A 13,794-nucleotide genomic window follows, 5' to 3' on the forward strand; every position below is an offset into this window, starting at 1 on the left:
ACTGTTTCCAAATCAGAGAGTGTTTAGATACACCAGACCAGTTCATCATGAACTTCTCCGGAGGCAAGAGCAGTCCTTAGTGATGCTCCTTGAAAGCTGATAGCGTCAAGTGATTAATTTTATCCATCTGGGCAGGCTCTGCCTGCTCAGAGGGAGAAATGTCAACAACTGCGACACAGGGCGAATTGCTTTGGGATGCTAGTCCTGGAAACATTGAGAGGTTGAGGGCCTCTGAGTTAATGAGATTTCTCAGAATTTGCATATTAATAAATGTGCCTATTACGTTGCCATTAGAGTTAATAGGGTGTAATATTAACAATAGTTAATAAAAGAGCCACTTTAATGGTCATTTGTACAGGAAGATGGAAGAATATATCTGGGCACTGCCTTCATGAAACGGTGGGGGGGCTTTGTTCATCTCTTGCCTGCTGCAGATGGAGGGGGAATGCATTGACTATTTTGCATCTTCAACTTCTCAGCTTTATTTTGGAAGGACAATTACCCATGGGGTTCATCCATCTTGCTCCAGCAACATCCCTGCTCCCCCAAATCTGTGCTCTCTTCTCAGCCAAAGAGAGAAAGCTACGGTTAGCAGTCAAGCTAAGGCGCACTGGCCATTTCCTCCCCTACTTGCCATTAAATGCAATTAGTGCTTCCCAGCCTGCCCCAGGAGCAAGTGCCTTAGTAAGGTCATCATGGCCTGCAGCTGGGGAGATGCTGCACTAAGAGTTCTAGGGAGAAGGAGAATTATTATTCTGAGTCATTCCCTCACAGAAAAATTGCCATTTTCCCTTCTGTCTTCCCAAAAATCAGGCCATACAGAGAACGTGCCCTCCAGCCACTCAGTGCATGTCCCATGAGCTGGACAGTGGCTTTCTGCCCTTGTTTTTCCAGGGATTTTGTTGTTCCCCAAATTATCAGAACAGCTCATTCCCCTGGAAAAGTGGGGGGAAAAAAAAACCCCTCCTCTAGAGTCCCTAGACCTGCAGGGGTTGTGGAAGGTATAGGTTGTACCATACAGAAAGGGGGCTGGGATGGGGGAGAGGGAGGTTAATTCTGCCCTCTGAAGCTATTACAGGGTTTTGAGGCTCTGCCATAAGCAGTGTAAGGGGTTGGCCAGAGCAAAGGGCCCATGAAGTTCATCACCTTTATAAGCACCTTCTCTCCTTCCTTCCTCTGCCAGCACATGAACTTGACCTCTGTGCATAAGCCGGTTGCTTCCCAGCGACACAGCAAGAGGAAAAAAAAATCCCTCCCTGTCCTTGCTAATGCACAGGAGCTGCTTGCTGTGTTACTCTCCCAAAGGCAACCTCCAGGGAAGCTGGAAAAAATCCTCCTGCCCATCCCCGACCCTGTATCCTTCCTGCCAAACGCCGGTCCCAGAGGTGGAAAGCAGTGCAGGAGTTGGCAGCTCATGAGCAGATGGTTTTCCCGAAACTCTCCGGGCATCTGGCTGCCTTGGCATGTAACAGCTGCTCCTTAGGGGATGGTTTTCTTCTTGGGTGAATTTGTCTGGGTTTTGAGACTGCTGAGTCCTTTGTTCCTGCAGCAGGGAGTCCTACAGATCCCCCTTTCTCCTTGGAAATACCGAGTGTATTTTTCCACCAAATATTGGTGAGTTTGGCCGCTGAAGCAGCCCTTGATCCCCAGGTCAGGCAGGGACTGGGCTTTGCAGGTTGTTCTTCTGTATCAGCCCCATCCCATCCTGGCATATCACCACTCTCAAGGGAAAGAAAAAAACACCTGTAATACAAAAAGAAAAAAAAAAAAAAAAAAAACAGAGCTTCAGCACACCCTGCCCTGGCAAGGAAGCTATTTTAGCCAGCCTCCCACACATGCTGCGATGCTTGAGCAGCAAAGGAGAAACCCTAGTGTTAAGTACAGCCTTAACAGCCCTGTTTTAGCTCGCCGGCGCTTTCCTTGCAGATGTACTTTCGCAGGGAACATCTGCCCCAAAATCTCTTGGGGATGGTGCTGACTCTGACCTGAGGTAATGCAGTGCTCTACGTCTCAGGGATTTAAAAGATTTTTTCCCATAATCAGCCCTCCACACTGTCCCTGGGAGGACTGGAGGGTGCCAGGGTGTTTGCACAGCCCCCAGATGGGTGAGGGAGCTGGTGGCAGCGGGGATGGAGGTGCCCATCTCATTCCCAAGTGCTTACCATGGGGCAGGGCAGCTAGAAACACTTTCTGAGCCTGCAAACAGCCCCTGCGCCTCTCCTGGCTGAACACCCATCACCCCGAGGGGTGCAGGATGGGGTCTGTGCAAGGGGAGAAGCAGCCCCACACTGTCCACCCTGCCCCAGGGAGGGAGCAGATGGGCTGAGCTCCCCAGGGGAATGGCCTTTAGGAGCAACCAAAGCAGGAGATGACTCTGCTCCCTTTCTTTTGCCCCAGGAGGAGCAAACAGCAGCTGTCTGATGCCCTGGGTTGAAGCGCCAGAGCAACTCCAGCACCAAAGCGCCCATGAAATATTTGGTGGAAAGGGAAATGGATGTGGATCTCTGCATGCTCTTGCCTGGTTTATTTATCCTCCCTGTTTTGGTTTTATTCCGATAAGGGAAAGGCTCATCTTTAGAGATCTGCCTCTCCCTGGCTGTTTGCTGCTCTTCAGTGCAGAGCTGAATGAATACGGGACCTCCTACAAGCAGGGGGGGTGGAAAAATGCATGGAGCAGGGAATAAATTAAAAAAAAAAAATGGGGAAGGGTGCTCTGGGTATAGCTTTTCTCTGTACCCCTGTTCCGTCCCCTGCTTGCTGGGTTTCAGGCTGCTCCTCCTGCGCCTGCCTCGCTGCACTGCACGACCGCGTTCAAAAGCATCTTCCCAACTTCCAGCCTTTCCTTCGAGGTCCTCGCACACTCCCCCCCCCACCCATCGCTGCAGGGCTGGGGTGGCTGCAGGACCTGGCCTGGACCCCCCCAACCCCACCCCCCTTCCCCCATCTTTGCATCTCCCTGGGGCTCAGAGGGAGCCAGGGACCATCTGGGTCCCTGCCCAGGAGAAGCGAAGGGAGGGCGGTAGGAGGGACCGGCGAGGCGGGGAGGGGAGAAGGATGCTCCGGGGGTGGCTCTTCTCTTTCTCGCCTGCCCGGAGCTCGCAGGGTCTCGCTTGGAGGATGTCTCACCCCCTCGGCACAGGTAACTCTGGGACTCCCATCACCCCAGCCTGGGCGGGGGGGCTGCAAAGGGGAGGAGGAGGCTGCAATCCTGCTTGGATTTAAACAAAACTCCCTTCAAGGGGAAAAGGGGCTTTGAAACAAAAAGAAGAGGATGCGGGTTGTGCATGATGCTTGGAGCCCTGTGTAGGGGTGACCCCTGCCTTGAAGTTTCCCTGTTGATGGCTAGGAAATACTGACAGGGGTCAATAGCCAGGGGTGGGTTAGCTGCTCCCTGCGTATCTCTGCCATGCGTGTGGTAGTGATGCTCACGGCGCCGGGCACAGGCTGGGGTGCCTGGGCTGTGCGTGGTACCCTGGGGGTGCTGCATGCAGTGGATAAGCTCCCACTGCGACCCGCGGCTCCGCACCGTGCTCCCGTGGGTAGGTAACGGTCGCGTGTTGCCCTTCCATGCCATGTGCATGGATTTACAGTCACGGCTTTGAAGTTTATGTGTTAGCGCACGCAGGAGATGCAGCCGGTGATGCGTGTGCGCGCGTCTGTGGCCGTGACTTGTGTCAGCACATACTCTTCTACCTTCACATGCGGCAATATGGATGTAGTTGCATGGGATTTAAATGTAGGGATGCACAGAAGTGCAAGACCAGCAGCGCAGCTCAGCAGTAACGCATAATAACACGGGCAGTTACGATCGGCTGCCGTTATCTGTCCTTCTGGAAAGGCACGCAGACAACCAGGCAGCCGTTGCAGGTGGACTGGGCAGCTTGTTCTCATTTAAAAGTGGAGACGAGCTTTCTCCGAGCATCCTCCAGGAAACTGTGTGTCTGGAAGCAGACTTGGGAAACAGCTCCTTACCGAGCACATGAGAGCCAGCCGCAGCTTTGGGAGGCAAGAGCTGGGGGTGGGGGGGGGGGGGGGGGGGGGAAGGGGGGGGGTATTTTATTTTCTTAGCCTGTTTGTGAGAAAATGTTCTGGTTTGTCACTGGAGGTGTCATTGCTGGGAGAAAACTCGTGCCGTTGCCCGCTGCGGTGAGCTCAGAGCATGTTGCTAAGGGTCAGCCCCAGGCGGTTTCTGGATCACCATCTTCTCTTTGTGGAGAACGCAGAGCAGCAGCACCCGGCTCAGAGATCACTCCCGAATCCATTCATGACTGAGGAACCCTCCGTCCCAACCGAGCCAGACCTGCCGTCTTCCAACCTCACCAACACGACAGACTGTGGCGAGGAGATCTTGCTCTATGGGGACACTGAGAAGATCGTCATCGGCGTGGTGCTCTCCATCATCATCCTCATGACCATCGCCGGCAACGGGCTGGTCATCATCTCTGTGTGCATTGTCAAGAAGCTCCGGCAGCCCTCCAACTACCTGGTGGTGTCCCTCGCAGCTGCCGACCTGTCGGTGGCCTTCGCTGTCATGCCCTTCGTGACCATCACGGACCTGGTCGGGGGAGAATGGCTCTTTGGCAAGGTTTTTTGCAACGTGTTTATCGCCATGGACGTTATGTGTTGCACCGCCTCCATCATGACCTTGTGCATCATCAGTGTGGACAGGTAAGGGAGGACAAGGCACCTGCCACGTGTTCGGGTGGGCCTGAACATATGGGTGTTTCTGGAGGTTGAGGGCCACTAGAATCACATTCCCAGTTGGGTCAGTGCTTCAGCACATGTTTTCCAGGTGCACAGGGTTGCTGAGGGTTTTCTGTAGGAATTAGGTGCCTCAGTCCATTTGGAAGAGCTGGGCTTAAGGTCCTTTCTCAAGTAACTTCTCTAAGTTACTTGCTTAGTCCTCCTCCTCTAGGCAGCTGCTTCACGCTGTTCTTCCTTGCCTTGAGGAACAGAGCCTAGAGGGTAGACCCATGACCTGACCTTCTCCATGGAAGGAGGCTGCACCATAAAATTATTCAAGAAAACAAAAAAAAAAAATCCACATGCACTTTGAAAATCCAGGTTAGGGGTCTTCTGGAGCCTAGTCCTATGGGATGCTTTGCTGATTCCTGGACTCGTGCCTTGGATAAGGATGTCAGCAACTCCCCCCACCCCATCCCAAGTCCCCAGAAACCCTGGTTTAGCCCAGTGCATGCATTTGTGAGGATTTGCTGGCTTCAACACCCACACCTGGGGTCAGGAGGGAAAGGCTAAGCCCATCTGGCAAACTGGCAAGACTCAGGCAAGTCAGCACCTCCGTGGGTCTAATTATAGCAGCCTGCGTCATTAGGGACATTGCACTGACGAGCCGGTGGGCCAGATCCAGATCTGACACACACGTTGGCTTTCTTGGGGGGTTGGTTTGGGTTTACGCTGGCACCGCTGAGCTGGACTGGTTTGTGCTAAGGAGCTCAGGGAAGGCAGACAGCCGATGGGATGCATGCCTTCAGCTATACCACCTCCCTGGTCACCCTCCCACCCTCCCCAGGTGTGAAACCTGGTGACAAAGCAGAAAGGAGAGAGAAAATCCCGCTGATGATGATTGATGTTACCCCTGGCAAGCAAACAAGTCCTGCTCTGAAGCCCTCACCCCCCCCACCAGCCACTGCTCCCCTACGAGCTGCCCTTTGCCCCGTGGCCCTGATCAGCTCAACGCTGTTGGCTAGAAAACAAAATCACTCCCAGGCCACACAACAAGGTCCAGCTCTGCTGCTGAACTTGCTTTGTTTTAATAAAAAGCCCGTTCGTTAAAAAGCAGGAGTATTCAGAGCTGACAGAAGTCTGTCTCTGATAGGGGGAAGAGAATAAATGCAGTAATGAAATAATGTCAATGCTTCCTCTTGATGAGTGAGGAGCAGGGAAGCAGCTACACACTAATCAGATTGGCTTTGCTTTAAAAAATTTCAATGCCTTTCCCCTTTCCTTTTCTCTTTCCTTTCCTTTTTGCATTGTTTTCCCTTTTCTTTTTCTTTTTTACCTTTTTTCCCTTTTCCCTTTTTTCCCTTTTTTTCCCCTTTTTTTTTTTTCCCTTTTTTTCCCCTTTTTTTTTTTTTTTTTCCCTTTTTCCCTTCCCTTCCCCTGGAGAAACACTCTTCCAAACATGCACACAAATAGGACAGTCCTTTCACAAAAATCATTGCAGTTTATTCCACTTGTTCATCACGTCTCTCTCACCTAATATCACCACTCCTGTGAGCAGACCAAAATCCAAGGACATCATGCAGACAGCTGCCTGGGGTTGACATTGGTCCATCTTTCCCTGCTGGAATGGGGCTGGGCAGGATGTTTCTGGTGAGGTGTGGACACCAGCATGGGGGGCCCCACACATGCCAAAGCCAAATCCTGGGCGGTGCTGAGGGCAGTAGGGAGGACAGTGGGGAAGCAGGGTGGACAGGTGTTGGAGCTGAGTAACTCCACACTTCAGCTTAAATGGGAGCAGCCCTAAGGCTGCTCTAAGTTGCACCCACTGGTCATACAGCCAAGGAGGATCTGTTTTAACTGGCTGATGCTGGAGGCACTTGTGGGTATACTTTTCCTGTTTCCAGCACACACCCATCTCTCTGGGGGAACATCTCTGCCCAGCTCACCCAGATGAGCTTGGTGGGGCTCACAGGAGCCCAGGAGTGGGGCAGCTTTAGGCTGCAAAACTCATGCTGCCAGCTCTGAGCTGCAGGGAGGGAAAACCATCCCACCCCACAGGGACCCCATCCTGTCCCCCATCTCATATGGCTCTCAAGCACCAACTCATCTCTGGTTCACCTTCTCCAGCTGCTGGCCATGCAAACCCCACTGGGTTTTTTTTGGATTTCAGAGAGAAAAAGGGAGCAAAGGAAATGATGGAGGGAGCAGGTTGCTTCAGACCTCTCAGCAGAGTGATGGAGAAAAAACCTCTGATATAAGAGGCTGCCACAGAGGCTGAGTCTTCTGGCATGGGCTTGTTCTTCTGGGCCGCAGCATCATTGTTTTCTCCCAGACCTTCATCCCCCGTCCACCAAATGCCTGATAGGGAAGGCGCATGGTTAGAGGACAATTGCCCGAGATACATTTCTAGCTGGGAAAAGAGAAAAAGAGCAAAGGTGGTAATTTGAGCAGAAGGAGGACTGGTAGAGAAGGGAGTGGACAGTCCTCCCAGCTGTGCCCACCGTGGTCTGGGAGGAAGGAAGGACATGCTGCAAGGGCAGGGGACTGGTGGGCTGAGTCCCTGCTGGGCTTTGAGGAGGGAATGGGAATAATTGGGATGTCCTCTGATGCACAAAGGAGGAGTTGGTGACTGGGGCACTGTCCTGCTGCTTTCTGCCTCAGGGGTCCCCAGGAATGGGCTGTGAGTTGTGTGAATTATCCCAGGGCAGGATCTTGAGCATCCTGTAAGTCATTGATGCTCCACGCCAAGTCATCATCCTCGCTGCTCCCACAAGGCAGTTGATGGAAGTGGATTGAGGGAGAGCATGGATCCAGGACCACGTCTGGATCTCCACCTCCCCCCAAACTTGGGATGGGCAGGATATTTAGTTTAGCTCCTGATGGAAACATCTCCAAAAACACACTTTTCAGTTTCTATGCTGATACAAAACAAAGCCAACCACAAAGCTAAAGCAAAAGTGGAGCTGAGTTTGCAGAGAGCCTGACACACCTGCACCAAAAGAGATGAAATGGTTGTTCATCTCAGTGAGGCATTAACTGAAATTCCCCCCCCCCCACCCCCCCAATGATGGCAAGCTGTTCCTCCTATCCTGCAAGAAAGAAGAGGAACAGCACTGTTGCTTCTCGGAAATATAAGTGTCTCCTCTAGTTCTGTCCTGAATACCAACTTGGTCAGCACTGTTAGGCAGCTGCCTGTTTCTGCCAAAAAGGAGGTTGCATTTTTATTGATGACTGAAGTGTCCTCATATTTTGGTTAGTTTAGGTATAAAAGATGCTTGATTTGCCCAAGATGACGACTACTATTAAAATGTAGGCTGCTATTATTGATTATTAATGCAGAGCGCTTTCTAAAAGCCTCTCGCTTGAAGCTTGTAGAACTAATCCTGTCTGAAGGGAAATTTGATTGATTTTCTTTTAAATCAAAAAAGAAAAATGCTGGAAACATCCATCTTTCTCTTACATTTTTCTCATATAAAAGCCTGCCAATGTTATAGGTTCTTTAATGCCACAAACCAAAAACAAAACAACAACAGAAAAAACCCTTTTGGCTGTTCAGCTTTTGATGAAGCTCTCTGTAAAAAAGCCAAACAGCTGACAAAAGGAGCTCCCTAACCCCCACAGATCACCTCAGGTTTTCCTAGTGGAGAAAAAAACCCTCCATCCATATCCCAGACAGCCCCGCTGGGGCTATCCCATCTCCCTGGCAAGTATTTTCTACCCAAAATCAGATATGATGCAAATCGACATCGTCCTCAGTAAAAAAGATGCCTCACAAAAGAGTCAGTGGGATGAAATCTGCACAACATTTTGCTGGATTGCCTTTCCTGCACCCTTCATCCGAACATGTCCCCGCACTGTATCTCCAGTGAGCTGGGATGCATCCCTGGGATGCTCCCACCAACCCTGGCCTGCGACATGGGCAGACGAAGCCACAGGTAGCTGGAGCCTCCAGCTGCCCGTCACGTCCTCCACCTGGAGGGTTCCTCTCCTTCAGCAGGATGGGGCAGGCATAGAATCAGCTTAGGAGTCAGGTAAGGAGCTCAAATTTGGCTTAGAGGAGGCATGGGATTGTGGTAAAACAGTGGGGTCTGGGAAACCCCAATTCTGGGCTCATTTGGATTCAGCCAACCTGTGTGAGCAGAGGTTCATCCTTTCCCAGTTCACCAGCTACAGAATGGGAGTAGGGGCACCTTGAAGATGTTTTGGTTTTCTTTATTATTTAATCCCTGACATAAAGATCCAACAATTACTGTTGAGTGTAGAATAAATGCTTGTCCATGGGGTTGACGGTGGAGCCCAACCTGGAGCAGGTCTTCTGCTCCACGGTCAGGGCTTGGGCTGCCCAGGAATTGGTGGGAGTGAGGATGTGGAAAGTTTATTGCACAAGGAATGAGTGGCTACACAATCAGCTCTGCACAGCAGCGGTCCTGCAAAACCCACAAACTGCCGGTAAATAGCTGCTCTGGAAACTGGCTTTTGTTACCTGATAACCACTAAACTTGATTAACAACAAGACACACAAAAAAGAAAAAAAAAAAAAAAAAAGAAGAATCAAAGCAAGAGAATTTGATTTGAATTTCATTGCATGTCTGTGCAATCTTGCCTCCCGCACTGCTGTAAACGCTGGCCTATTTTGAGGTCTTCCCGCTCGCATCAAAATTATAAGCAAAGACCTCAAAACGGCCCCATTTCCTCCAGCAGCGGCTGCACAAGGCACCCAGAGATGAAATGTGTCAGCTTTGCCTGCTTTTTAAATCTTGTCACTGTGCATTTTGCTTGGCTAGCGTGTAAATTCCTTGAAGTTTCAGCAAATCCCGAGCGGATTGGCTTCTAAAGAAAACCCAGTAATAGACTGATAAAGGATATCATACAACACAGCATATATTAGTTTGGGAAGTTCTTGGCTTGGATATATAGAGAAGTGTTATTTAGAGGGTGCTGAATCTGGAGATGTAACAGCAGGGTATGGTTTTCTCCCAGCCTAGGGGACATCAAGCCTGCTCTCCCTCCAAAGCCCCTTCCTGTGGCAGGAGGGATATTTGGCAACATCCCTCCAGCCTGCCCCCAGCCAGCTGAGTCCCGATCTTCCAGCCAGGCTCATCACTTCTTGATGTGCTCAGCCCAGATATGTTTTGGAAGGACAGCACCAAACCCAGCTCTGTTGTACCATGGCCCCATGGGGTGATGGGGTTAAAAGTCCTTTTCCACGAGTTTGCATTGCTTTTGCATCCATGAACATCGTCCTGTACCACTGCCGGGTGTTCAAGCAGCATACGTGGTCATGGAGAGTTTTGTTTCATTTTTGTGAGTAAGACCAGCTGAAGAAAATACAGAGGAAAACAGGAAAAGAATAACTCAGTGAATGAATTCAAATTCATTTTATCAGGGAGTCAGGGGAGAATACTTCGGGCTTTGAATTTATTTAGCAGTCAGGAGGGGAGGAGGAATTGGATTTTTTTAAATTTTATTTCCATCTTCTTCCAACCTTGGGGGAGGATCTGGAAGAGGGAAATAATCAGGGAAGAAAAAAAATCTCCTAATATCTACAATAAGATTGATTGTCGGAATGAAATAATGGCACAGCAGAGGTAAAATTCTCTACAGAAATTTTCCTTTTTGGCAGCAAAGCCCGTTCTTCTCTTGAACAGCTTTCAGCAAAAACTATCCATACAGCTGCTGTTCTCACTGCCCCTCTGGACTGACACAGTTTATCCAAGAACAATTAAGAGGTGATGTGATCCTGTCTAAAAATGCCTACAAATTCCTGACAGCAGGCAGGTTTGAATCAAAAAGGCTGTAACATAAAAGAAATCCCTATGATTAGCTAGAGGTTTTTTCTGGATTGATTGAGACTGAATAGCAGGCAGATGTTTTTCAGTGAGAACATTGGCTGACAGTGGCCAGCTCCCTACTGATTTATTAATTTACAATTGTAATTTACCAACTAACAGTTGACACAATTTCTTAGTCACACGAACCCTCTCAATCAAGGCTGGGGATGGTTCAAAATTACACCCCGTAGTCTAACCAGGAGCTGATGGTTGATGCAGTCTCCAGCTCCTTTCAGTCAAGCTAACAAGGTAACTCCTAACTCCAGGCATCAGGATTTGTGAATCTGTGGATGACCACATGCTTTTGGGATGTCCTACTCGGAGCTCCTCTCATTTCACTCTCATGGAAGGGCTGGACACCATCACTTCAGGAGCTATGGGCCGTGCAAGGGAGCAGACTACTCCAGCTGTTTGTCTCTCTCCTCTCTTGGTTTCCAGAGGTCATCTCCAGTAGATGTTGCAGGAACCTGTAGGTTTGTCCTAATATTTCAGGCTGGATGGAGAGGGATGGGGTGCACTGCTGACAGCAGCATCTGCCGTGGGTGCCAGTGCTGTAAGATGCACACACGCAGATTCCATTGGCTGAAAGAGGCTTTGAGTCTGTCAGTCTTACGCCACAGCCCATCACCCGATCACTAGCTTTGCTTTCCGTGCCCATACAGACACATCATTAAGTCTTCCCAAAGGCAGGATTGCTCCTTGCTCACACACTGCCCCAGGGGCATCTCAGCTGCAGGTTGTATTTCTTCCCAAGTTGCCTGGACAAATAAGAGAAGGGTGTTGTCCTCCCCACTTCCCATTAAACACTGGTATGAGTCTATTCATTTCATAAAGAGTCAGTCCTGACATATCCTCGTGCAAGTATTACTCTGTGGATCACCCACCCCACTCCTGGGTGTTTCCCAAGGCAGGCAACAGTCTGGAGTGAGTTACATGCCACAGCTGGAAGTTGTTGCAAGTTCTCTGTCCAAACTAGTTCTGGTAGAAAACTAAACTTTTTTAAACTTTTTCCCAGGAAACCATGTGGAGCTCGGACTGCACTCAGCAGTTAAATGACATCTCATGTCATGCATGGGGTGGTTGCAAGAAAGAAGTGGGGGGGTAGTTGAAACAGGGTGTTTAGGCAAGAGAGCTGAAGGGGTGTGAAATGCATTTCGCTAAAAATACTGTAGCTGCAAGTCCCTGGGTACGTTTTCACTTAGCAAATTCATTTCTTGCCCCTTGCCAGGGCCAAAATTCTCCTGTGATGGAGCATTAGCAGCTGATTAGGGATGAAAACAACCCAACAGCACTCGCACCTTGCAACCTTCCTAACCCTTTGCAATGCCTCCTTTTTCCAGGTATTTGGGGATCACTCGGCCTCTGACGTACCCTGTGAGACAAAATGGGAAGCTGATGGCCAAGATGGTTTTCATTGTTTGGCTCCTATCTGCCTCCATCACTCTTCCTCCACTTTTTGGCTGGGCCAAGAATGTCACCGTGGAAAGAGTCTGTCTCATCAGCCAGGACTTTGGGTACACAGTCTACTCCACAGGGGTTGCCTTCTACATCCCCATGGCGGTCATGCTCGTCATGTACAGCCAGATCTACAAAGCCGCCAAGGTCAGCGCCGAGAAGCACCGCTTCATGAACTTCCCCAAACACTACGAAGAGGAGGGTGTCTACTGCCTGGAGGCCTCCAGCAGGAGCCACCACAGCTCTAAGCGTACCAAAGCGGTGGAGGAATGTGCCACACTCTCCAAACTGCTCCGGCAAGACCGAAAGAATATTTCCATCTTCAAAAGGGAGCAGAAAGCAGCCAGGACCCTCGGCATTATCGTGGGAGCGTTCACGTTTTGCTGGCTTCCGTTCTTCCTGATGTCAACGGCTCGGCCTTTCATCTGTGGCATCCACTGCAGCTGCATGCCCCTGAGGCTGGAGAGGACACTGCTCTGGCTGGGATACACCAACTCCCTCATCAACCCCTTGATTTATGCTTTCTTTAACCGAGACTTGAGGACTACTTTCTGGAACCTTCTGAGGTGCAGGTACAGAAACATCAACAGGAGGCTCTCTGCCGCCAGCATGCACGAGGCCCTGAAAGCCACAGAGAGGCAGGAATGCATCCTGTAGAGCTGTGTCCTCTCGCCCAGTGCCTGACCAATGAACTCCTGCCTCTCCATTTCAGGTTCCTTGCTTCTCTTGCCTCTCAGGGTTGGCAGTAACCATGCGTGCTGTTGTCCCCCCTGCCAGACATCACCGCTGAGAGAGACACCCCTTCCCCTCACCCTGGGAGGAGATGTGGTTCTCCTCACCTCGGGAACAAGTGGGCAGCCCTTCCTTCTCACCATGGTCCAGGTGGGAGCTGAAAAGCCATGAGCAAGACCAGGGGGTTCAAGGTCTACCACCAACTGTGGGCAAGTCACAACACCTTTCTGTGCCTCAGTTTCCCCACCTGTTAAAAAAAGAAAAGGAAAAGAGACCCTCCCAGCAAACAAAAGTAAAAACTAAAAACTTGATAAGACTGTGGCTCTCCACCTTCAAAAAGGGCTCTAAGGTCTGTGGAGGCCACACAATATACTATGTAAAGATGATGTTGGCTGCACTTCTCTATCGAATATGACAGCAGCTATAGGCTCCGTTGTAGATCCAAGCACTCATGCCATCCCAGCTTATATGAACTCTTTCCACTGATGAAATTGCATTTTACACACTGAGCTCATGTCCAGGTTTGCACGTCAGAGCAGTAATACCAATGACCCCATTTCCTCTCATGCTGCAGCACTTGAAAGAGGCATGATTGCAGAATGAAACACAAATGAACATAAAGTTTCCTTTCTGGTTGGATAGGAAAGTCCACCGGCCTCCTCATCAGGGCAATGACCAGTGAGCAAAGACAGTTATGTTTACTGGGTTGTACCGTAATTCATTCTCAGAGAAGTGATGTGTGTTCATAATTTGTGGCTAATTGACTCCATAAAAGCACGCTTTAGTTGACAACAGAAAAAAAGTATATAATTTCTCTGACAGCTTTACAGTGCTTCAGTATGATGTCCAGCAAGCTTGAAAAAATACACTAAATAATGTATCCTTTTTTTAAAAAAAAAAAATATTAGTCTGGTTTCCTTATTTATGTGTAGATTCTTTGGTCACTTTGACTTTAAAACATCTCTTCACTTTTATGTTGTGGTGAGACTCGTCTTCCTGCAGTCCTCTTTGCTCCTGACCAACCTTAATACATCAACCTTCCTTTGCAGCCCCATAAACCCTTGCCCATTTGTAGATGATGCCGGCTCCGTGG

The 13,794-nt window shown here is 49.8% G+C and overlaps 1 protein-coding gene across 1 annotated transcript; it reads left to right on the forward strand.

Moving 5' to 3' along the window:
* Window positions 1-3,112: 3,112 nt before the first annotated feature.
* Window positions 3,113-12,626, forward strand: LOC141942055 (5-hydroxytryptamine receptor 7-like). The gene is made up of 3 exons (XM_074865008.1): window positions 3,113-3,139; window positions 4,106-4,668; window positions 11,855-12,626. The coding sequence occupies exons 2-3, from the start codon at window positions 4,160-4,162 to the stop codon at window positions 12,624-12,626; spliced, it is 1,281 nt and encodes a 426-aa protein (XP_074721109.1). The 5' UTR covers window positions 3,113-3,139; window positions 4,106-4,159.
* Window positions 12,627-13,794: the final 1,168 nt, after the last annotated feature.

The sequence above is a fragment of the Strix uralensis genome, chromosome 4 (genome assembly GCF_047716275.1).
Source record: "Strix uralensis isolate ZFMK-TIS-50842 chromosome 4, bStrUra1, whole genome shotgun sequence".
In the NCBI taxonomy this organism is placed as follows: Eukaryota; Metazoa; Chordata; class Aves; order Strigiformes; family Strigidae; genus Strix; species Strix uralensis.